General features: G+C 49.8%; 1 protein-coding gene across 1 annotated transcript in view; it reads right to left on the bottom strand.

Annotated features, from left to right (window-relative positions):
• Positions 1-23,805, bottom strand: part of LOC116643439 (carboxyl-terminal PDZ ligand of neuronal nitric oxide synthase protein-like) — a 276,985-nt gene that overhangs the window by 192,513 nt on the left and 60,667 nt on the right. The window contains 1 exon segment of the mRNA XM_032422215.1: positions 12,630-12,701. Coding sequence (XP_032278106.1) covers positions 12,630-12,701 — 72 coding nt within the window.

Genomic DNA, 23,805 nt, shown 5'->3' with positions numbered 1-23,805 from the left:
CACAGCAAAGAAAAGAGACTGTGGAAATGATGAATTCCGCTTTTGACATATCGAAGTGAAGGCGCCTCTGGGACTTCCAAATGGGGGCGTCACACAAGGATGTATGGGTCTCAAACTCTAAAGAGAAGTTTATAAAAATCAAATGATGGCCTTATTTACATCCAGTGCTGTACAGTCTGGCAGGGTTCCCAGACCGGAGAAAGGCACCAGCAGGGACACAGAAGACGCTGCCGGGACTGACGTTTGGTAACGCAGGGCCCGGCAGCATGTTCTCAGAGGACGTCTGAGCCAGGAGTAAGCGGGCTGCAGTCTCGTGCTGGTTCTGACACCACAACCATCCCACGTTCAAGCTCTGGACGGAATCCCAGATTTCCCCCTTCCCAGCTCTGTGACTCAGGACGAGTGAGTTAGCCTCTCCTGGGCCTCGGTTTCCTCATCTGTAAAATGGGACAATGACCATGCCTATGCCACGCAGAGTTGCGGAGAAGATCAAGTCACGGGACACTTGTGAAGCTCTCTGCCGGAGCTCGACACCGTGACACAGCACAATCTCTATTCAGATTTGGTCGTTACTGATAAGGACAGCGGCAAGATCATTAGTTGAGTGGGTCATTTCCCTCTGAGGACCTTATCTGTAAAGAAGGGATAAGACTCGCTTTTTATGGGGTTCCTGGAGACTAAAATTACAGGACAATGGACATGAACTTAACTATGAAGTACTCCTAAGGAACGGATTGGGCCGTTCAGCAGGGGCCTGAGAGGTCTCCCCCCAAGCAGCTCAGGTCCTCAGTGAGCCGAGCGGAGCACCCCTGTCCTTGAGTGTGCGGCTCGGGATCCAAAGAGGAAACAGCTACACACTAAAGCCTGCGTGACGTGCTGAGTGCAAAGACATCACAGAAGAGCGTGCCACTCAATTAAAAGGAAGAAATTTAACATGTTACTATATGGATGGTCCCCGAAAACACTGTACTTAGTGAAATACGTCAGAGAAAGGCAAATATTGCAGGAGACTCCACTTACAGGAGGATTCTGGAAAAGGCAAAATCCTAGAGACAGCAAGCAGAATCAAGATTACCAGGGCTGGAGCGAAAAGAGGCGATTATTGTTTAGTGGGTACAGAGTTCATGTTGGAGACAATGAGGAGGTTTCGAATATAGATAGTGCTGAAGGACACATAATTGTAAACATATTTAAGATTTTATTTATTTGTCACAGAGAGAGAGAGCATAAGCAGCGGGCAGAGGGAGAAGCAGGCTCCCCACCGAGCCGGGTGCCCGACGCAGGGCTCGATCCCAGGACCCCAGGATCATGACCTGAGCCAAAGGCAGACGCTTAACCGACTGAGCCAACCAGGCGCCCTGAGAATTGTGAACATATTTAGTGCCACTGAGTTGTACACTTACAAATGGTTAAATGATAAGTAATATGGATATTTAAAAATCCACAGAAGTACAAGGAGTGGCTACTCAGTTACTAACGGCAGAAACATGAACAAATGGGTCCCCAAAGGCTGGCTGGTGTAGCAGCAACGAAGTAGGGTTCTTCCTATCCTCCTGGTGTGATGGAGAAACACTGCCATTTCAGGCATTAAGCGGGTTGTTCAAGAATCTGTGGACTGGGCTGGGCAATATTCAAATGCTCCCGTGGAAACACAATTACATTATTTCTTACTCTTGAGCATAAATGGCTGCAATCAAGACAGCTTTTGAAAAGCAAAAGGGTATTTGGCTTTGATAATAACTGATTCTTACTAACTCCTCTGCTGATGGATAATGAATTTAGCAGTTCTGCCCCAGTTTTAAACTCATTCCCAAATTGTTGACCCTAGGAGAACAAAAGCTTCTCGTGCAGGGTGACTTTTCAGTCCAGTATAGGTTCAGGGGAAAGATAAATGCATTTTTTCATGTGTGATCCGGCATTCAGTAGGTACTAAGTGAACCAGATCCTCATGTAGTGTGATCTACCATCCCTACCTGGAACTCTTGAGTCTCCAGACACACTGACCTTCTCACTGTTTCTTGAACCCACAAAGCCCATTCCTGCCCCAGGGCCTTTGCACTTACTGTCTTCTCTGTCTGGGTATCTTCCTCCAGATATTTACATGGTCCTCCGCCCTTCCATATTCACATCTCCAGAGATTCAGAGGTCACCATAATGCAGAGGCCTTTTCCAATAATCCATATAAAATGGCACCCACCCCCTACCTCCCGACACTATCTATCCTATTTTCTGCTCTGTCTTCCTGCAGAGAATTCACATGTGATACAGTAGGCTAATGGTCTCCTCCCCTACCTCCAATCCCAACCACCAGAATAGAAGCTCCAGGCAAACAAGGACTTTGGTTTGTAGACTGCTGTATCCCCAGAGCCTAAAATGATACTGGCTCATAAAAGGAGTGAATACATTTTTTTTAAATGAGTACAGGAAAAAAATTAGGTTCTGCTCTCGGCACACCATTCATATTGATGAGAATGCCTCGCCCCAGTTCCCCTAAGAAAGCAATGATTTGTTTTTCCTTCGGCTGAGAAGACAGCTGTGACCTCCCCATCACATGCTGCTTAAGCCACATCAAGTGTTTTCTGAAGTTCAACAAAGTCTGGCCCCCTTTCAAAGAAAATAAAAAATGGTTTTGCAAACACCCATTGTTTGAATGAATACATGATATGTGCTATATCCACACTATGGAATATTATTTGGGAATAAAAAGAAATGAAATGCTGATACATGTCACAACATTAATGAAGCTCGTAAACATGATGCAAAATCAAAGAAGCCAGACATATAGGGCCATGTGTCGTAGGATGCCATTTCTAGGAAATGTCCAGAACAGACAAATCCATAAAGACAGGAAGTAGATTGGTGGTTGCCTAGGGCTGGGGGCCTCAGGGGAGAGACTGAGAAGTGCTGGCTAAGGAGCGTAATTTCTTTTCAGGATGATGAAAATGCTCTAAACTTGACTGCAGTAATGGTTGCACAATGCTAGGAACAGACTAAACACTGATGAATTATGTCCCTGAAACAGGTGAATTGTAGGGTCTGTGAGTTAAGTGTCCATAAAGTCGCTACCGAAATGAGCCCCGACAAATCAGCTTTGTCACATCATTGCATGTGTATGGCCTAAGACTAGATAGCACGTACTCATGCATCCAGGTCTGATACAAATTTCTAAATTAAACACAAATTATATACCCAATCAATTCAAAGTAATGCTGTTCACGTCAGAGAAGATTTTTGTTATTTCACTGAAATCCTATCACTGACCACCTTGCCCCAGGTCTCTTAAATCTGGCGCACACAACCTCGGGGGTGATACTCCATACTGTGACAACCAGGATGGCCCACCAGGTGCCAACACGTCAGAAGAGCTGCTGGAATTAACCAGAACAGGCCCCGGTTCCAGCAGCCATGAACAGCTCTACCTGCGTGCCCGGGGGGCACGGCTGCATAGAGCCCCGCCCTCGGCCCCACGCTCCACCCACCAAACCCACTTTCTGCCACTTCCCTCTGTCCAAACTGCTGCCCAGTCCTCCAGTCATCCGTCCCTCCTCTCACGGGAGTTCGTTATAGACGCAGGATGAACTTTTCTTTCTCTCCGGCGCGTGACAATCACAGACAAAGTGCTTGGAGCGAACTCCAGCAGACAAACACTACCGCGGACGGTGAATCCGTTCACGGCACAGGGGCAGACGGTGGTCCTCCAACAGGCCGGAACAGGCTTAGGAGACTTTACTAGGATCAAATGGAAACACCGAATTTTAAAAGTCTCCCAGAGGATTCTCGGGCCCTGGAGAACACACTTATAGATTGCAAGAGTGCCACGGAACCCCTTCTGAGAAGCCGTCATCTACAGAGGAAGGAAAAGAGTAACTGACGCACAAAGTTGAGGAGGTCTTTAACAGCGTACCTTGACTGGGTGCCAACTCCCCACCGTCCCTGCCTGATACACACTAGTTAGGAAGGGGGGGAAGGGGGCGCCTGGGTGGTGCAGTCGGTTGAGCATCTGACTTTTGATCTCGGCTCAGGTCGTGATCTCAGGGGGTCGTGGGATCGAGCCCCGCGTCAGGCTCCATGCCCCTCCTCCACCTCTCTAAAATCTTTTTCAAAAAAAAAAAGAGGGGAAGGATCTATTATTTACTGAGCACAATCCCGGTGGACAGGCTTTGCTCAGTGCTTTGCAGGGACACGTGTAGGTGTAAGAGACATCTGCCAAGACAACATCCCAGTCTTATTGATGATTAACAAAGGCCAACGGGTTAAGAAACTTGTCATTCAGGCAGCAAACAGAGGACAGGATTTGAGCAGACGGTGTCCTGGCCCCCGACTAGAGCACCTTAATGAAAGGGTGGACTCTTCCCGATCCTTGCTACAAGCCGAACACTCTGATCCCACGGTGGGAGGCAGAACGGGGACACCCCCTCCCCATGAGGTCCCTGACCTGATCTCCAAACCCTGTGAGTGTGTCACCCTTACACGGCAACAGGGGCTCTGCCCTGTCATTCAGTTACAGGCTCTGAGACGGGGAGACTAAGCTGGATCATCAGGGGAGCGCCGGAAGGAGAGGCCTGTGTACTGACAAGGGTCCCGATGAGGGAAAGGGGAAGGCAGGAGGATCAGAGCAGAGGTCCCAGGGCCGGGCCTGCTGGCTCGGGAGATGGAAGGGGGTCCAGGGCCCAGGAATTCAGGCAGCCTCTAGAAGCTGGAAAAGCAAGGGCACAGATTCTCTCCTAGGGCCTCAAGAAGGAAAGCAGCCCTGCCAACTCCTTGATTTAAGCCCCATTTCAAAATTTTTGACCTCCAGATCTTTAAGACAATAACCCTGAGTTGTGTTATGCCCCTACATTTGTAGTCATTTGTTACGGGAGCCACAGGGAGTAACAGGGCCGTTCTAAGGTACCGAGAGAGGGGTCTGCGTTGCCCCCGACACTGTTCCGAGGCAGACGCGCCAGGCCTGAACTTGAGAAGGAGAAGCAGTACCGACAAAGGAGCATGTGATGCGGGAAACCGCGCAGGGGGAGGGTTATGCACAGGGGGCCGGGATGCCGTGGCTTACCCGCGGTGGGGGAGGAAGGCCGGCAGGGACAGGGGGCCCTCGCAAGCACTGACGCTGCCCCACACAGCCCGCCGGCCCACCCAGGGCCAGGATGTCCTCTCAAGAAACACCCAGGGCCGTTTCATGTTGGGGTTGTTTTCCCTTGAGAAAAGGTTCTGGAAGAGTCAAGCAATACCAGAAGGGAGCTGTGGGAGAGGGGAGGGCTTGGCCACTTCCTGGTCACCGGTCCACTCTGTTCAAGGCCACGGACCACACCCACTCCCGAGCAGCCACATTTGAAAAATCAAGTCACCACTAGACAGAAATCTCTGATCCCATACTGGACCCCTGTGAAAGCTGTCTGCAGCGTGGCCGAGAGTTCATCCAGCCCACAGCTGGAGGAGCGGCAACGGGAGACGAACCATCTTTGGGCGCATCTGGATGCAAGCACACACACGGCTTCAGGTCCAGGCTGCACTGGCTTCCGTGAGGCTGCGTCACGTTTCTGCAGCAGGAGTCCATCCCCTGGTCTTCTCACGGCCAGAAATCCGGCGTTCAGCCACCAAGGACAGCTGTCTGTCCCCTTTCCGGCACCAAAGGCCCAGCAAGATGCCTCTCCCCTTCCTCACCTGAGGCTCCCCTTCTAGAAGCTAAGAGAGGCCCCACAGGTGAGGAAGGAATGGAACAGCAGGTGCCACGCTCGAGCCCAGCCCGGCTCTCCGCAGGCTGGAGCCCCCGCATTCCTCCTTCCCGGCCGCCCCTCGGCAAAACCTCCCTGGGTTTCACTGCTTGATGCTCACATGGTTATCATCGAAGATTCATTTTCTCAGTCACCCAACAGAAGTGCAGGCTGTCATGCTGACAGACTGCAAAGTCACTCAAGTGCTGCAAAGAGAGGGGTGAGATGCCCAAGAACGCAGGAAGGGACAAAATGACCTGTTGGGGGTGGGGAGGCCTCCCCAAGGAAGGGAGCTTTGCACTAAAATCTGTAAGACGACGTTGGCCATTACAAGGACTTACACGAAGCAGCGTGCTGTCTCTCGGGGTATTTATCTGCATTTACAAAATGCTTTGAAACCCAAAAGAAGGTATAAAAGTGATACAGATGAATGTAAATAGCCCTTTATGGCTTACAAAGTATCTTTTCATGCATTATCCCAGATTTAACAACAGCACCAGAGAGACACAAGAAGTCTCATCCTCTCCCTTTTATAAACAAGGAAGCGGAAATTAACAGTTACACCTTCCATCAAGAAGACGCAAAGCCCGGCTCTCACTCGTCCTCATTGAGAGCTCTAACTGCACAGGGCTGCTTTCCCAGGGAAGCTGAAAAGTGCAGGGACAGGGACTGGCGATCACGTTGGGAACAAAAGACATGCAAATCAGAGCACATATTTGCCCGCCGCGCTCCCCTCTGCACACAGCCAGGAGGACAGTGCAAAGCCAGGGGGCTGGAGCCACCCTCCCCCTCCACCAGAAACCCCAAGCAAGCAGCCCCAGTTCGAACCAAACCAAACTGGGCTCACACAGAACTTGCCTCAACTTTGTCGAGGGTTCTTAAGCTGCACAGCTGGGGGAGGGTGGTCCGTATCCCGTATCCCCTCCTCTCTCCTCCTTCTTCCAGCTGGTATCTGCTCAGACAGTGGGATCGCTCGTAGACAACAAGCAGGACAATCATCCAGTGCTTGCTTCTGGGGAGTATAAACTTCCCTCTTGCCTGGGTTGCTCCAGGGATCGGAGGTTAACACGGGAATCCCCACACCAGGCAGCCGACAGGGTGGGGAAAGGATCAGAGCCAGAATCGGAAGGCCTGCTGGGTTTGGTCTGAGCTCCCCCACTTGGGGTTGGTGGAACAGGCCCCCAAAGGTGTCCATGGGCTAACCCCTGCAACCTGCGACTGTTACCATACGTGGCAAAAAGGATGTTGCAGATGTGAGTAAGAATCACGAGATGGGAAGATTATCCTGGAAAGTGCAAGGGGGCCTAGTGTCATCACAAGGGCCCTTGTAAGAGGGAGGCGGGAGGGTCGGAGTCAGAGGAGGGGGTGTGGAGATGGAAGCAGAGGTCAATGGTGAGAACACAAGACAAGAAGCCTCTTGTGGGCAGCCTCTGGAAGCCGGAAAAGGCGAGGAACAGATTCTCTCCTAGAGCCTCCAGAAGTAACAGAACCTGGTGAAACTGTTCATTCTAGCCCTGTAAGACGAATTTCAAACTTCTGACCTCCAGGACCGTAAGCTGATGCCTCTGTGTGGTTTTAAACAAGTCTGGTGATTTGTCACAGTAGCAAAGACAGAATAGGAGGGAAACTGAAGCTTAAGTAAGACAAACCAAGGAGGGAACAGACCAGGGTCCCCTTGGCCTTGGGGAAAGGGGCACTTCCTGAATGAGCAAACAAAGAGGGCAGTGAGAGACCCCCAAAACCACAGCTACCCATGACTGCAGTTCCTTCTAACTCGAAAGGACCCCCAGAGCACCCCAGAATTCATCCTCACTCCCCATCATGGAAACTCCCAGAATCGGTCTGAAGAAATCAAAAAAGCAAACACTGAGCAGTGACCTCCCCAGGACCTCGCTCTGCAGCAGTGGAAGGTGCTGGGCCTCCGAAGATCCAGGCCCTCCACCTGTGCGGCCTTGGGCATCACTGTCCCCTCGGGAAAACCCAGCGGACAAATGGAGGACTTGCAATCACGGTCCCTCCAAACGATGAAGCGCATGCTGGGGTCCCATGCGCCTGAAGTGTGGAACAACCCTATTCAACTGGGAAAACCACTTAAGTCACTCAGTAAAAATTCCCGGAGTCTGCAGAGACAGCCAGGCAGGAAGTGAAGCACTTGGGGCCCAGAGGTAGCTGTGAGGGGACATGTCCCCTGAGCCGCGACATCCTCAGCTGGGGGGGGTCACCCGGCTGCAGCATCTGCTAATCACGGGCTCCATCTCAGGAGCCCACAAGGCCTCCCTGTCTCCCCAAACTGGGCTAGATCTCCAGTTACACACTTCCTAACTTCTTGCCCCTCGCCTAATAACTTAAACAATTATTCGTGTGCTTGTCTCGTCCGTGGCCAAATACCAGCACCCAACAGAATCTTCGGATGCCAGTGAAGCGCACAGTGCTCAAGAAATATCTGCAGAATGGAGGAATGAGCCGATGCACGTATGTCATGCCAGTGGACCACGAGCCAGGGGTCCCCGTCCTCCTCCTCTGCCCCATCCGCCTACCTCTCACACAGGAGAGCAACCAGGAACACACGGGGTGATCAAACAGACGCAAAAGCAGATTTAAGTTGTAAATGGTGGAGTTCTAAATAACGCACGAGTGACAGAGCAAAAGGAAGCACTGAACACCCTTTCCCAAGTGGGGCTGGCTCTCCTGCACCTCGCTTCTTCCTCCGCCACCTGCCAGGTCTCAGGCTCTCATTAAACACCCAGCCCCAGGAGCAGGCCAACTTTGTACAGCCCTAGGTCTGTATGCCCAGGCAGAGGGACACAAGGGGACCAGGGCAGGCCAGAAGGGGCTCTACTTGGGGGGCTACATTCAGAGGTTTTCTAAGAAGTTCTGATGAGTCATCCACGTGGGTGCCACCTCGTATCAAGGACGGCATAACACTGAAGTTACAGCCATTCACAACCCCAAGCCCCATCCTCAGAAGTACAAGGAACCTCCATGCCCTGGCAGGGAGCAGTTCAGCCAGGAAGCCTCTGTGAAGCACCATGCTCTGCTTCCTGACACCCCTGAGACCCCCCGCCCCCCGTGCTTAGTGGTTCCCACCGCAACAGATCCTTTCCAGAAAAGGAAAGCCCATCTATTTAAAGATCCAAGAAGGCACATGTTACTAAAAATATAAATAATAAAAAATCTTGAAACCCTTGTGTACACATGAGAATTTTAAATGATACAACCATTATAGAAGACAATACGAAATATTAAAAATAGAATTGCCACATAATTCAGCCATCCCACATCTGGGTATAGATCCAAAAGAATTCAAAGCAGGATCTCAAAGAGATATTTGCACATCCATGTTCATTGCGGCATTATTCACAACAGCCAAAAGGAAGAGACCCAAGTGTCCATCAACAGATGAATAAAGAAAATGTGTTAATTGCATACATACAATTGACTACTACACAGTCTCATAAAGGAAGGAAATCCTGTCACATGCCACAGCATAGATGAACCTCCAGGATATTATGCTAAATGAATTAAGCCAGTCACAAGATGACAAATACAGTAGGATTCCATTTATGAGGTATCTAAGCAGCCAAAAATCATAGAAACCAGAGTATAAAGGTGGTTGCCAAGGGCTGGGAGAAGAAGGAAAGGGAACTGGTGTTTCATACAGAGTTTGTTTTGCAAGAGGAAGAAGTTTTAGAAAGATCTGTGGCACGATGTGAACGACACTACTGAACTCTACATTTAAAAATGGTCATATTTAATGTTGTGCTTTTTAAACATTATTTTAAAAATCTTGAAAGCACATTATAAAAGGAAAAAGAAAAAAAAATGCTCAAAACAGGTAACAAATTTTAAAAGAAAATCTATACAGCCAGAGAACAAATGAGAAATGGGGGGCGGGGGGTGGGTGGTGGCGAGAAGATGAAGAACACGGTCAAATCAATGAAGTCCACATATTCAGTGCAGAGTCGACCCCACAGTGGGGAACTGAGGAAGGAAGAGGGGCCCATATACCTGCTGTGGCCCCAGCCCCAAGGATGAACGTGGCCCCCTCAGGCCAGTCGCTTCTCCTTCTGTGGGCTTCCCTCTGTCTACACTGCCCCATCCCCCGTCCCGTGCGGAGCACTGGAGAGATCGGGGAGACTGGCAAGTACCTAAAGGGCTTGGCAAGGCATCCAGATGTAAGACACCGTGATCCTTATCACAGCGGCTTCTCGGAGGACCAGCCCTCTGCGCTGGCCATGCTGGGAGGCCTGTGTCTTCAGATCTGCAAGAGCATCCAGCCACCCAAACCCCAAAGTGTCCTGCACAACGTTGGCCTGGCACTATTCCACATAAAAGAAAGTCAGGAACAGTCCTTTACACAGAAATCCCAGGCCTTGGTTCTCGACAACTGTAATTACAGCCAAAACAGCTCTTTTGAAAGGGAGAGAAGCAGAGAAAACAGCAGCCTGGACCGAGCAGTGAATTGGGGTAAAACACACACCCTGAGTGTTTGCTGTTAGGGCGGCCCATCTACACAAGGGCCCGGCCAGCCAGACCAAGCAGCTTTCTGGCCAATGTATTTCTCCCTCTAACTGAATGAGCTGCCCGCTCATTAAGCACTGGAAGCAGGTCACAGGCACAGGAGCTCCTGGGGGCAGGGTCACGCGGGTTAACAGGTGGCGAGGGCAGAGGAGACGGGGCCTCTCCAGCCCTGCAGGCCCCCAGCTGCCAGGGCACCACCAGTCCTACCGGACACCCCAGCTTTGAGGAGATGTTTTCTGCACAGGTCCGCTCTATTCCGTCTACAAAGGGGTGTTTCTGCTGTGGACTCCCTCACTAGGGACGTCCCACATCCCAACACTTTGGTTCAACTGGGCACGCATCACCCAAATCCGCATCAAAGAGCCGGTCACAGAGGTGCAGTCCCGTGCTGGGTGTGAGTCCCAGCTCCACCTCCTGACAGCAACTTGACCTAGAACCACTTACTGAGCCTCCCCAAAACTCTGTTTCCTCACCTACAAAATGTGATAATATCCTCATCTTATCTAGAGTAGTTGCAAATAATAGATAATAAATTATTTCTAAACTAAAAGGCCAACTAAAGCACCTGACACGCAGTATTACTCCTGACAGCTAATATTAACAGAGCTACGACTCTAATTATGATAAGGGTATTCATGACAACATATTCCCTGTGTCTTAGTCAAATATGAAGAAAAGAGGGACATTTTTGGTGAAACCCCAAGGACAGGCCAGCCCCAGGTCCAGGCCTAATAGCTGCTGAGGTGCCAACCTCAGTGAGAGCAGTAGGTCATCCCAGCAAGGGGAAGCCCCACCCGACACCCCCTACCCAAGGCTGCTGTGCTCTCTGAGCAGAAAGAGGAAGGAAGAAAAGAGAGACCTGGGAATATACTGAATGGCAAGCCAGAAGCCACGGGGACAAAGGATCTCACGTGGTCTCTCGACACCAAGTGGGGAACTGCACTCAGGCCACATGCCCACCACTTCCTAGACCCTGGGACTCCTCACGACCCCTCCGAGCTTCAGTTTAATCTCAAAAATGAGGGTAACAAGACCCACACTCCCCAGCTTGCTGTGACCATTGAACGAACCCATGTGAAAGGGCTTTAAAGCAACTCCCACATCCATGAAAAATGGCATTGTTGTTTTTAATAGTTTCGACAAATTCAACTTAATAAAAAAAAATGCTGAAGGACTGGGAGGATCAAGGCAGTGAAAACATTTTTTGTTTGTTGTTTGTTTGTTTTTTTCTTAAGTGGGCTCCACATCCAGCATGGAGCCCAACACAGGGCTTGAACTCATGACCCTGAGATCAAGACCTGAGCTGAGATCAAGAGTCAGACGCCTAACCAACTGAGACACCCAGGCACCCCAAAAAAGTTATAAGTTACTTAATAAGCTAACGAGACGCTCAGAGAAAGAGGAGCAATATTAATTTTCTTCCCAAACTACTGTCATTGAACCGAGATTTCTGTGGATGGGATGAATTGGCTGGAAATAAAATTGGCAAAAAGCCAACTGAAGCTCCCAACATCTGCTATAGGTTTTCTATTTAGGTAGTAGATTCTTCTGGAGACAAAGAGCCCAAACCAGGCTGCATCCAGGATGACCGATCCAGCCACCTCCAACACCCATTTTCTCCAAAAAGTCCTGCAAATCCACTCGACCAATCCCAAACCTACCTTCAAAATGTACAACTTTAAAGTAGCTTCTATTTCAATACAGAGCACATGGACAAATTCCTTCACTGTGATCAGAAGACAACTTAATTCTGGTTCAATCTCTGCTCTGTGTACCAGAGTCAGAAAGCAACAGGCTGGAATGTTTACCAGACTCTGGCAGGCGAGAATTCTCCCACTGAACCACCAATGCTACGCTGTTTACCAGACTCTGCTAGAAGATCCCCAAAATGCCAGAAGAGAACGTACACACTTTCAGAGCCTAAAGCAACTGACCACAGAAATTTTGCTGAAATCCCACAATTTGTCCTTAAAACTTCAAGTCAATCTTATATACCACAATAAATTGCTTTACTTTTTTAATGTTTTGAGCCAGTTAACAACTAATTATCAAACATTTTCCCTAAAATCTGAATAAACGAAGATCCTTCACCATTCTCGCTTACTCCCTGGCAGACCCCACACATCCTCAAGGTACTGCATCTCCGTTCCAGAAGCAACAGGCCAGGAGAGGGGGGGAGAAGAGCTTCCCCCCCACCACCATCACATCCATCTTAACCTTGGCCTTTAATCAAGATCAACCACCCAATTCAGAACGGCTTCCCTGGAGAGTATAGGGAGAGGGGTCTGGGGTTTGCCATGGGTGCAACCATCCACTCTGGAACCCCCAGCACCATCTAATGGGCCGACAGCGAAGATGCTGGGGTCCTGACTCCACACAGCGCCCTCTCCAGCCACTCACCCGGATCCGGCGCATGGCAGCCACGATCTCCACTCTGCTGTTGGGTCTCGGCACATCCAGGCTTCCGACGTACTGCAGGGAGAAGCAAGCACTCGGTGAGAGGAGAACAGCAAGGGTCCCTGGTCACAGGGTGTTAGCAGAAGAAGGACATCCAGTTAAGCTCCCTATTTTGCAGAGGAGGAGAGAGCCAAAGGAGTGTCTTGTTCGGGGACGACTTCTAACTTTATAAAAAGCAACTAAAACAGAAACCACTGCTTCCTCTCCCATCCTGCTCTTGATCAGAAATGCAGCGGAGTCCAGTGTTCCACTGAGCAGCCTCCTGAACCAGAAAGACTTGGCTGTGATCAATCTCTTTGCCTTTGTCTCATCGGTAAAATGGGATTTCGGGAAAGATCAAATGAGAGAAGGTATAAATCTCTTACACGAATATGCTTTGTTTATATTAAAGCATTCCCCACCCCAAAAAAGGGAATATATGCTTTTTTTCAATTAATGGCATTTCACTGAGTTAGCCCTGGATGTTATAGAGACCTCACACACTTGACTAAGCTCCCAATTGGAGGAAAGGAACACCCTAATTATATTTTACTTAAAAATTTAATCTTCTAAAAAAATTTTTAATCTCCTACAACTTTTGAGTTATTTTTAAAACCAAATGACATCCAGGTTAATGTTTAATATATGGATACTTCCTCCCGGTACACTATTCAAATAAAGGAGAAATACACAGAGCAAAAGAATAAAGTCCCCCACCACCACCGAGAGTTTGACATACACCTTTTTGTGTGCTGATGGACAGATACATTCATAGACACTGAGGAATTTATTTTATGTAAACAAGGTTCACTCTTCACATTTGTTCTGCATGTTGGGTTTTTTCGTTTTTGTTTGTTTTTTGCTCTAAATACAATTTGGGCATTTTTCTCTGCCAACGCACACAAGTCGGCACGTTACCTGCAATGGGTCCCCCTACTGACAGACGCCTACCCTCTGTCACTAGTAACGACACGGAAACAACACCGGTAACGGCGCGGAAACACCACCGGTAACAACACGACCCCATCACCTACAGAGCTCACAGCTCACCCAAGGAGCTCTGAAGGTTGGACTTCTACAAGTAGAATTGCTAGATCAAAAGTACACAAGTATCTAGAGATCATTCCTTAGTAGGATGAAACAAGAAAAGAGCGGGGGATGTTTTTTAAGCATGTATGATATCAGTTCTTCATACACGCCATCCTATTCCATACTGACCTATTGGGTCTGCCTTTCCTTTTTACATTCAAATGATATAAAATAGCCTGGGGGATGTCCTAGGAATTAACAGCCCCAAAATAACTTAAAAGTCTACCTAAGCAAAGACTGAATTAATAGAAGATGAGAGGATAGTCATCCCGTATTTCCTGTGGTCGCAGGAAGAGAAGGTTCTTTCTGAAATTTGGAGCTAAGGCTAGCCCCAGTAAGGAAGGTTCCAAAAGCTGAATACTGCAGAGGACTTCCCCCAAGATTGATCCAGCGTGTGTGCTCATACCCTGAGGCACGATCCCGGCAGCCGTCTGGGCTCAAGGCGGACGGCCCCACCACAGCGTGCAGGAGTAGTGCACGTATTGATAAAGCACCTGGCAACGTGCTCAGGTACATGAAGCCCCCTGGATCGAAGAGTGTGATAGGATTTAAACATGGTTGGGGTCTCTCCCTTCTGAGCTCTGCTGGGGCCCTGCGGACATGTCTGTGACCGACACATTCCGGAACAACACGAGGCCCGGGTTTGTGATTGCCCAACATCACAGAAGCTCCAGCAGGTTCCATACTCGCGGTCCCGGGCCCTTCATGCCTGAAGGCTCCTGCCCTGAACTCCGAGCACTCAGATCTTCAGGGGCTCGTGTTCCCTCAGCCATCATGTGAGAGCCAGGACCTCAAGACCTAGCAAGGTCACTCATTACAGGTGAGCCTGAACTGTCCCCCCAACACTGACCCCTGCCACACACCAGGAGGGCCTGCTCCAGTGAGATCCACACCTGAGCCGGAACACAAGTGCCCAGAGGGGACCCATCCCCACCACTACCTCCACCCAGCCCATCTCTCCCCCTCCAGAAGGGAGACTGCTGGGCGGAGAACCCCGAAGCAGTCAGGAAACATGGGGTGCAGGGAGGACGAAAGAGAGGAGAGGTAGCTTTCTGGCTTTGGACAGGTTTCTTAAAAGAAGCTTACACGAGGACACCCATCATCTTTACCTGCGACTGCCTCCTCCACGCCATCGCCACCCCCCACGCTGGTACGAGTGCACGTACACCCTACATACCTTCACACGCGTGCAAGGCACATGGCCCACAAACACACTCCTCTCACACCCACCTGGGCATCACACATACTAATAGCTTATAGTCCATTCACACCACGCACGCACGCACGCACTGGTCTGCCTTCCTTCCCAATCGCCTTTCTGAGAATCCATCTGGAGCAGGTAACCCACAATAGACGCACCTTAGGGTCAAACAGATTAAAAGGAAACCCAAGGTATGGTTCAGGTCCACATCTAGTCAAAAGCTAGTCACACTAGACGTGAGTCACAATGCAGAACCACAGTGCCAGGGGAGCAGGGGAGAGGTCGGAAAGCCCACTCCTCGGTGCAAAACAAGACTGAAAGTCAATGCTGCTGTATGTGCAAGTATGACCTCACAACGACCTGGGGCAAGCACGAAGCACGACCACCTCCACAACGGACTACAGTCCATCGGAGTCTCGATCTTGAGACAGAGCGAGTGCAGGACCCAGTCCAAGCCCAGACCCACCTGCGAGAGGCTGGTCCTTACAACCACTCAGCTTCCGCAGCCAAGCTCACCATCATTTCTGGGGTGAACGGGACAGGACCTTCCCACGCTACTTCGGAAAGTTGGCTCCCAGGCCTGAACTTCGTCCACCTGCCGAGCTAAGAACCTTTCAAGATCCTTGCTTCTGTCACCTTCTGCAAGGATCAGGCAAAAGCCTGCCTTCAGTCTAAGGCTGACGCCCAGTGACGGGTTCTCGCTCAGAAACGGCATCCCCTTTATGTGCCTCTCCTGCAGGATACTGGGTGCCGAGGGTTCCCGTGACAACAGAGGCAGGCCGGCTCCGTGCCTGGGAATCAAAGACATCGTTTCCAGGAGGGAAACTCGTGTTCTTTCTCCTCCCCGGCCCCCACGCCATGCTCCTCACTTAGGCTTCTTCGTCTTAACAGCCCCCAGAACATCCACCGTCGGTCGTTCAAGCCTGAGACCTGGGGGTCATCCCGGAACGAGCTTCCCCTCTACCCCCACCTCATCCCACAAAACCCTTCCTTCTGACTTCATCCACAGTGTCCCCTCATGGCTTTCTCCACTGTCCCTGGGGCCCCTCCAAACCACTCCCCACCAGGCTGTCAGAGTGAGCACTCTCCAATGCAAACCCGCTTGCATCACCCCCTGAAGACCCCCGCACACTCGCACCGACTGCTCTGAAGAGGCCCCTCAGAGCCCTCGGTGCGGCTCCCCCTTCCCAGGTGGCCCGCACGGCGCGGCTTCCTCTCACAGCGCCGGCCCCTCCGTTGTCGGGCAGGGCCTCAATACGCGTGCCCTTGTCTGCACGCGGAACGCTCCTCTTCTGCGCGCTCTCTCTCTCTCTCTCTCCCCCCCAGTCCTCCACTATCCACGGCCCTCAACACATGGCCAAGTACACGACTTCCTCGTCACCGGTGACCCGCGCCTGCCTGACCGGAATCCTCTGACAGGGAGCCCATCCACCGCCAGCGCTCCGAGGAGGGGCAGGAGAGGCCTGAGACCCGGACTCTGCCTCCCCGGCCAGCTTCCTCCCGTCAGCCGTCCCAGCTTGTGCGGTCCCCCCGCTGTGACTCTATAAACTCCCCCTGACATTCGTGCTGGCGCCTGAGCTGGACCCAAGCCAGACGCTCTTACGGCAGCACACCCAATGCCTGGCTTACCGGAGATGAAGTACCTCAGACCTTTCTGCTGGCAGGTTCCTAGCCACCTGGCCGTCCGTAGGACTTCTGTAGGATTCTGTAGGAATCCTGCTGTGGGGCATCTCAGAGGGCTGCTATTCAGAACATCTACCACAGAGCTTAAGGGGAGAATAAAGGAGTTTTAAAATATCCAGACCTACTTCTTTTTCATGAGCATCCAGAAAGAAGAAGAAAAGAAAAAAAAGGAAAAAACGAGAAGGAGGATGCAATTTGTCGTGGGTAATCAAGATACAAGATCACCTGTGTTCATTTTATCTGCAGCTTCATCTTCCAGATAAGCAGGAGGCAGCTGCAAACAAGGTTAAACCAAAGGACTTGTGATATTTTTTGTGAGTTTCTGGACAACCTCAGCCTTGGTGCTAGATTAATGCCTCCTGAAATTACGTTCATTTTCTTGCTTCCACTTTCTGGAGATACCTCCTAGAGACACTGATAAACTGCATTGTATATAGGGTCCCCTGGTGCGTGAATCACAGCACTAAAAGGCAGCAAGACGTAACAGCCACCCATGGACTTGTTAGACGTTCTGCCATCACCTTCTTCAGGAACTCCCTTTAATTTACAAGGTTTCTGTCAACTGTTTCCAGAAACCAAAAAAAAAAAGAATCACACACACAAAACTGATATAGGAGTCAAAAATAAATGTATGAGATGATCCTGCCTCTGATAATGTTGGAGGAACTGTATCACTGGACTAGGCCTCCGACAAGCAATAAATATGATGTCTGGACAAGATTATTAAAAAAAAAAAACAATTTTGCAGAGAATATACAAAGAGTGAACTGAAAAACCAGCTAGGATGTTAGTTAATAATACCGTATCATTATTGACTCAATCGTAACAAATGCACCGCCCTAATGCAAGATGCTAAGAGGGGAAACCGTATGTTTGGGGGGTGGGGGTGCGGAGGCAGTAAGGGGTATATGGGAACTCTGTCCTTGCCACCCAATTTTTCTATAACCCTAAAACATGAAGTCTGTTACTTGAAGTCCTAAGAATAAGCTTGAAGGCCCTGGAGAGAGACCAAGAACAGGCAGGGCTTGGCATGGAATCCTCCCTGAAAGGAGGCGACTGCCCTACACGAGACTCGGTTTGTGTCGTTTGCACAGCACCAGCTGGCTGGAGCTCGGGCCTAGAAGCCCAGACAGACAGCCTGGGGGGTGTGGACACCAGAGATGGGATAGCCAGAGGAAGTGGCAAATGAGGGGCAGAAATCCCCAACAGAAGGGGGTCCTACAGGGTGACCCCCAAATGTCAACCCCAGCCGGCTCCGTGGATGACCTCCAAACTACACATTTGCATGGGAGATTCCAAGGAACCCAGGAGAAGGTGGCAGCTGCCCTCCCAGATTTGGGATTTAAGACCAGCCTCATTAACCATCGCGGAGAACAAAAACGAACATTCTTCAGAGGAGAATAGCAGAATCTTGTGGCAAAGGGCTGTTAAAGCCCTACTGACTGGCCATCATGGGCAAGGCCACGGGGAAAGGCCACCGGGCCACGTTTTTCTGGGGGCAAAAGGGCCCCCGGTGCAATGTAAAGTTCCCCAGATTCTGCCTTCCCACCTGTGATCTTCTGAAAACCACTCAGCCCCTGTTAAACAGCTCCAGCCCATGGCGAACACCACGTGAGATTCAGGAGGACGCCCCTCCTGTCAGAGAAGGACAAAGAGGCCCAAAGCAGACAGCAGAATGCAGAGGGAGGGCTAGATCTCCCCAGCTCCTGACCTCCTTGCCTGCATCTGAGCCAACACTCTCCTTTCGGGTCCAAATCCAGCCTGGCTTTTGTTCTGTCACCCTGCCAACCTTCTCATATCCCTCCGGTTTCCTGGCCACACTGTATCCTCTTCTCAAAAACATGCCCAACTAGTCTGATACCTGCTGGAATCCAGAACCCACCAGTGGGGGACCCATCTGAACTAGTCCCTTAACCAATCCTGTCCTGATACCTTCTAAAAACTTAGAATCAGCGGCACCTGGATGGCTCAGTCGGTTAAACATCTGCCTTGTCTGCTTTTGGCTCAGGTCATGATCCCAGGATCCTGGGATCGAGCCCCATATCGGGCTCCCTGCTCATTGGAGTGTCTGCTTCTCCCTCTCCCTCTGCCCCCTCCCCCGCTTGTGCTCACTCTCAAATAAATAAAAGCTTTTAAAAATTTTTTTTAAAAATAAAAACTTAGAATCATAGAAGCAGAGGACTTCAAATCCTGCCAGTCCTTCCTAAATGTCCGCCATTATGACCCACCCAAGCTGCTCTTTTTCTCATTCGCCCTTTGCTTTCCTTCCCAGCATCTGTGGTTGTGGGGTGTGCCTCATCCACAGTCATCATCGGCCTTCCCCAGGAGAATAGGAGCTCCTGGAGGGCCAGCCAGGCCCTTGCCCACTCCGCCCCCGTCTCCCCAGCGCTCAGACCAGGGCCTGGCAGAGTAAGACGCAAGTATCTGCCAAGTGAAGGAGGGGGCAAGGCGGCCCGCACCGGTTCGGGGACCTGCCCAAGTCACAGAATTGGGGCTGAGCAGCCCACTCGCCCCGCTCCAAGCTGGCACCCCCGCTCCAAAGGGAAAGTTCTTCCCCCGCCTCAGAAACGGCTCTTGGTGCCCAGCTGAGCGTCCTGTTGAGCAGGATTATGAATGTGACCTGGGTGAAAGTTCTCGCCTCATTTAGCATCGAACAAAGCAGCATTAACAGCAGGCTGCAGCGGCCCCAGATTCCAGGGCACACACTCAGCCAATGACCTTCTGCTAACCACTCTGGGGGAGGGGAGGAAAAACGTTGCCTCGGGGTGTCCCCCTCCCCACGTCTGAGGCCTGCTCTGTGTTCTCCAGGTGTAGAGGTGTGCGGGAGGGGGCACAGGGACTTCGAAGTACCCATATGGACATTTACCAGTGTCCTTACCCCTCACAGCAACAAGGCAGAAGCCTTGGGGCAGGTTTCCCCCACCCCTCCTCTCCCTACACACACACACACACACACACACACACAACCAGAAAAGCTTCCAAAATGCTTGAAATGCAGCTGCACACCACGTCTTTATTTATTTGTAGTCTAAAAGGAAAGAGGCATTTATATTTCTTCCTCTCTCCCCCAGCCCATCCAAAAAAGGAAGTACTATTTGAGAGCCATCTGATGTGACTGTGTCACTATTGATCAGGGGCTCAGCGGGGGCCGATGAATGTGCCGGAGATCACAGCAGAATCCTTCCTGCTCCTCACATGAAGGGCTGGGTGCAAAATCATTGTGGTGACTTGTCTTTATGCTAATGCCATGCGCCTCTCTACAAGGGACAGAGGGTCGGGCCGAACCATCCAGCAAGCCCATGGAGAGGCTCTTTGGGTTCTTTTAGTCCATTAGCAAAAGCTTAGATGGGTTGGCCTGATTATTTCTCTTTATTATGAGGATCTGAGGGATCTGGGCAAAGGGGAGAGAAAAAGCAGTAAGACAGAAAAAAGTGTTCTGGTCTTTCAACTAGCAGCTCCCGAATGAAAGCCTCAGCTCCACATGAAAATCTGGCTCACGGGCGAGCAGCAGAAGCCAAGAAACATGTTCTGCCCTGCCCATCTGGGGGGCTTACTTGGCCCGTGGGTTACTTCTCCTCTGGGGGGATAAAAAAGCAAAAGGGGGTGACAGGGTGACAGCAAAGTGAAACGTTTACCCAGGCTATGTGATAAATAAGTCACCAGCTGTGAAACAACCAGGTAAACCAGGAATGGGAAGATGAACAAAGAATACCACAAGATCAGAGGAAAAGTCAGACCCCCAAGGACAGAGCTGAAGTGGCCATCAAGGGCCATTTGAGCCAAACCTTCATTTTACAGAAGGCAAAACTGGGGCTCAGAGAGAACCAAATCACAGCTCTGAGTGGCAGGATCAGAACCAATGTGCATCTCGCTATCGTACACCACCCCCCCCCCCCCCCCCCCCCCCCCCCCCGCCCAGATAGAGCAGCAGGGTGACATAGTCAGTGCCCCACCAAGACCTGGTTCACGACATTGAACTCAGGTGGAGCTGGATAAGGAGGCCTGTGCACGGGCACCCGAATGGTCAGGAGCCAAAACACAAACCAATGAACCACCACAGGGCAAGGGTAGAAGGACATTCATCCAAGGACTTCGGGAATGGAACTGTGGAAATAGAGAAGACACCCTGGAGATGATGCTGGAAAAGAGATCCCCTAATTCTCCACATAAAGAACAAAGGCATTCACCTCGGGGCAGCACCAACATTCTGTACCAGCTGAACTCTAAGTATTTAACCTCTCCAAGCCTTGGTTTCCTCTTTGGAACATAGCCAGTCTCTAAACTGCCTCAAAGTCCAGGTTGTCCTAAGAATCAAAATTAGTTAACACAGATGAAAGTTCCATAGTTTCTAAAATACCACCAGCGCGCCTGAGTGACTCAGTTGGCGAAGCGTCTGCCTTTGGCTCAGGTCATGATCTTGGGGTTCTGGGATCGAGCCCTATGTCAGACTCTGCTCAGTGTGGAGTCTGCTTCTCCTTCTCCGTGATCTCTCTTGCTCTTGCTTTCTCCCAAAATCTTTTATAAATACATACCACATAGCCATAGAGACAGGATATTCTTTGTTTTTTGTTTGTTTTTTTTTTAAAGATTTTATTTATTTGACAGAGACACAGCGAGAGAGGGAACACAAGCAGGGGGAGTGGGAGAGGGAGAAGCAGGCTTCCCACGGAGCAGGGAGCCCGATGCGGGGCTCGATCCCAGGACCCTGGGATCATGACCTGAGCCAAAGGCAGACGCTTAAAGACTGAGCCACCCAGGCGCCCCAGGATATTCTTTGTATCATTATGTTCTTGCTTTATGGGCCAACAAGGCGTTGAAGATACAGATTTTGTAGCTTTACAAAGATCGCCTCTTGGGTTCTCACAGACTAATGACTGGACAAAGCAAAAGGTGATCCAAAATGCCATGGAGTCAATGGAACATGGAACCAAGAATGCGGTCGCGCAGGCTCAAACAGCAGTGAGGAGGGGAGGCATGAACACTAGCAACAGAGAGTGTGACCAGGCCACATGGACAGCTGACAAACGCCCCCACCCCTGCACCAGGAATGGCCATCACACAGCTCACAGAGCCTCAGGTGGTGGATGTGGTTTGCCACATTTCCCTCCCAACTGACCGAGCCGTGACCTTCCCAGAGGCAGGGATACAAGATCTCTAACCCACTTATCATTTATCAGCATCACAGAATGAAACCCCACAATCGAATAAAATTTCCAGATAACTGGCAGGTACCCCATTGAAATACCCAACTTTTCTTTATTTTGAACAGTCTTGAGTAGAACCTTCCTAAAATATATTATACTCTGCCCCCAAAACTGAGATTCTATAAGCTAGAACAAACACATTTCTTCAGGATTCAGAATAACCAGTTAAATACATCATTTACTGTATAAGTCCTACGGCAATGACCACAGGCTCCAGGTTACTCTTACGCCTTCTGAGTCCTTGAGGCTGATGTTAGAATTGAATGCTTCCTACACTGTCAGCAGCAAGAATGGTAACAACAGGCTATATATGCTCCTGCCTTTAACAATAACTGCCCCAAATCCTCAAGAAAGTACTAGCAAGACAAATCCACCAACCTATAAAAAGGATTATACACAGTGGCCAAGTGTGATTTATCCCAAGATGTAAGGTTGGCTGAACATAGGACAGTTAATATACCACTTAATAAAATAAAGACCAAAGGCCATTCAATCAACCCAACAGACAAGAAGTATTTGATAAAATCCAATACCCTTTTTTTTTTTCCCAATACCCTTTCATGATGAAAATACTCAATAAACTATGAATGGTAGGAAACTTCCTCCATCTAATAAAGGGTAATAAACCAACAAATGAACCCACAGCTATCCTCATGCTTAATGGTGAAAGATTGAATGTTTTTCCCCTAAGATCAGGACCATGTCAAGGAGGTCTGCCCTTATCACTTCTATTCAACATGATCTGGGAGTTCTAGCCAGCCAATCAGGCAAGAAAAGAAATAAAAGGCATCCAGATTGGAAAAGAAGTAGCCATACTATCCACAGACGACATGGTCTTGTATATAAAAAATCCTAAGGAATACACACACACATACACAAAATCACATTCAGTGAAGGAGTTAAAAATGAAATTAATAGGGATGCCTGCATGGCTCAGTCGGCTGGGCATCTGCCTTCTGCTCAGGCCATGATCCCAGGGTCCTGGGATGGAGTCCCACATCAGGCTCCCTGCTCAGTGGGGAGCCTCCTGCTCCCCCTGCTTGTACTCTCTCTCTCTCTCTGGCATATAATAAAATCTTTTTTAAAAATGAAATTAAGAAAACAATTCCATTTACAACAGCACCCAAAGAAATAAAATACTTAGGAATAAACTTAACAAAAGTGTACGACCTATACACTGAAGCTTACAAAACACCTCTGCAAAATTCAAGACCTAAATCAGCAGGAAGACGTTCCATGTTCATGGATTAGAAGACTTAAGATGGAAACACTCCCCAACTGATCTGCAAATTCAATACAATCACTCCATTAAAATCTATAACCTGTTTATAAACTAGCACTTCTAACATCAAATGTGTGGGTCTTCCACACCAACTAATTCTCCAATTCTCTGCAAACACCAACTGGGTGTCCTACAATTTCAATTCTGACACTCAGTACCCAGAGTTAGCACATGCCCACAGGTTAAGAGTTCAGCCCCACAAAACCCCATTTGAGATACTGGTTGGAAGTTCTGAGCCTCCCATACTTCTGACCAACCATCTGTAAGTCAGGGATTCCCATGATCCCCTCACAGGTCCAATAATTTATTTTAACAGCTCACAGAACTCAGGGAAACACTTTAGTTACCAAATTATTATAAAGGATACAAGTGAACAGCCAGATAAAGAGGGACACAGGTATGTGGGAAGGGGCACAGAGCTCTAGGAAGCCACTCTGGGCAGGCCACCCTTCCAGCACCTCAATGTGTTAGCCAACTTAGGAGCTCTCCAAACCCATTGTTTAGGGGTTTTATGGAGGTTCCACTAACCGGCATGATTAAGTCACTGGCCACCGAGACTGAATTCAATCTCCAGCCCCTCTCCCTTCCCCTAAGGTCAGGAAGTGGGGCTCAAAGTTCCAACCTTCCAATTACATGGTTGGTGCCTCTCTCCCCAAGCAGCCCCCATGCTGAAGCTTCTAG

Source organism: Phoca vitulina, unplaced genomic scaffold (genome assembly GCF_004348235.1).
Source record: "Phoca vitulina isolate PV1807 unplaced genomic scaffold, GSC_HSeal_1.0 scaffold26, whole genome shotgun sequence".
NCBI lineage: Eukaryota > Metazoa > Chordata > Mammalia > Carnivora > Phocidae > Phoca > Phoca vitulina.
The sequence above is the reverse complement of the archived record's forward strand: the minus strand, read 5'-3'. Positions and strand labels throughout refer to the sequence as shown.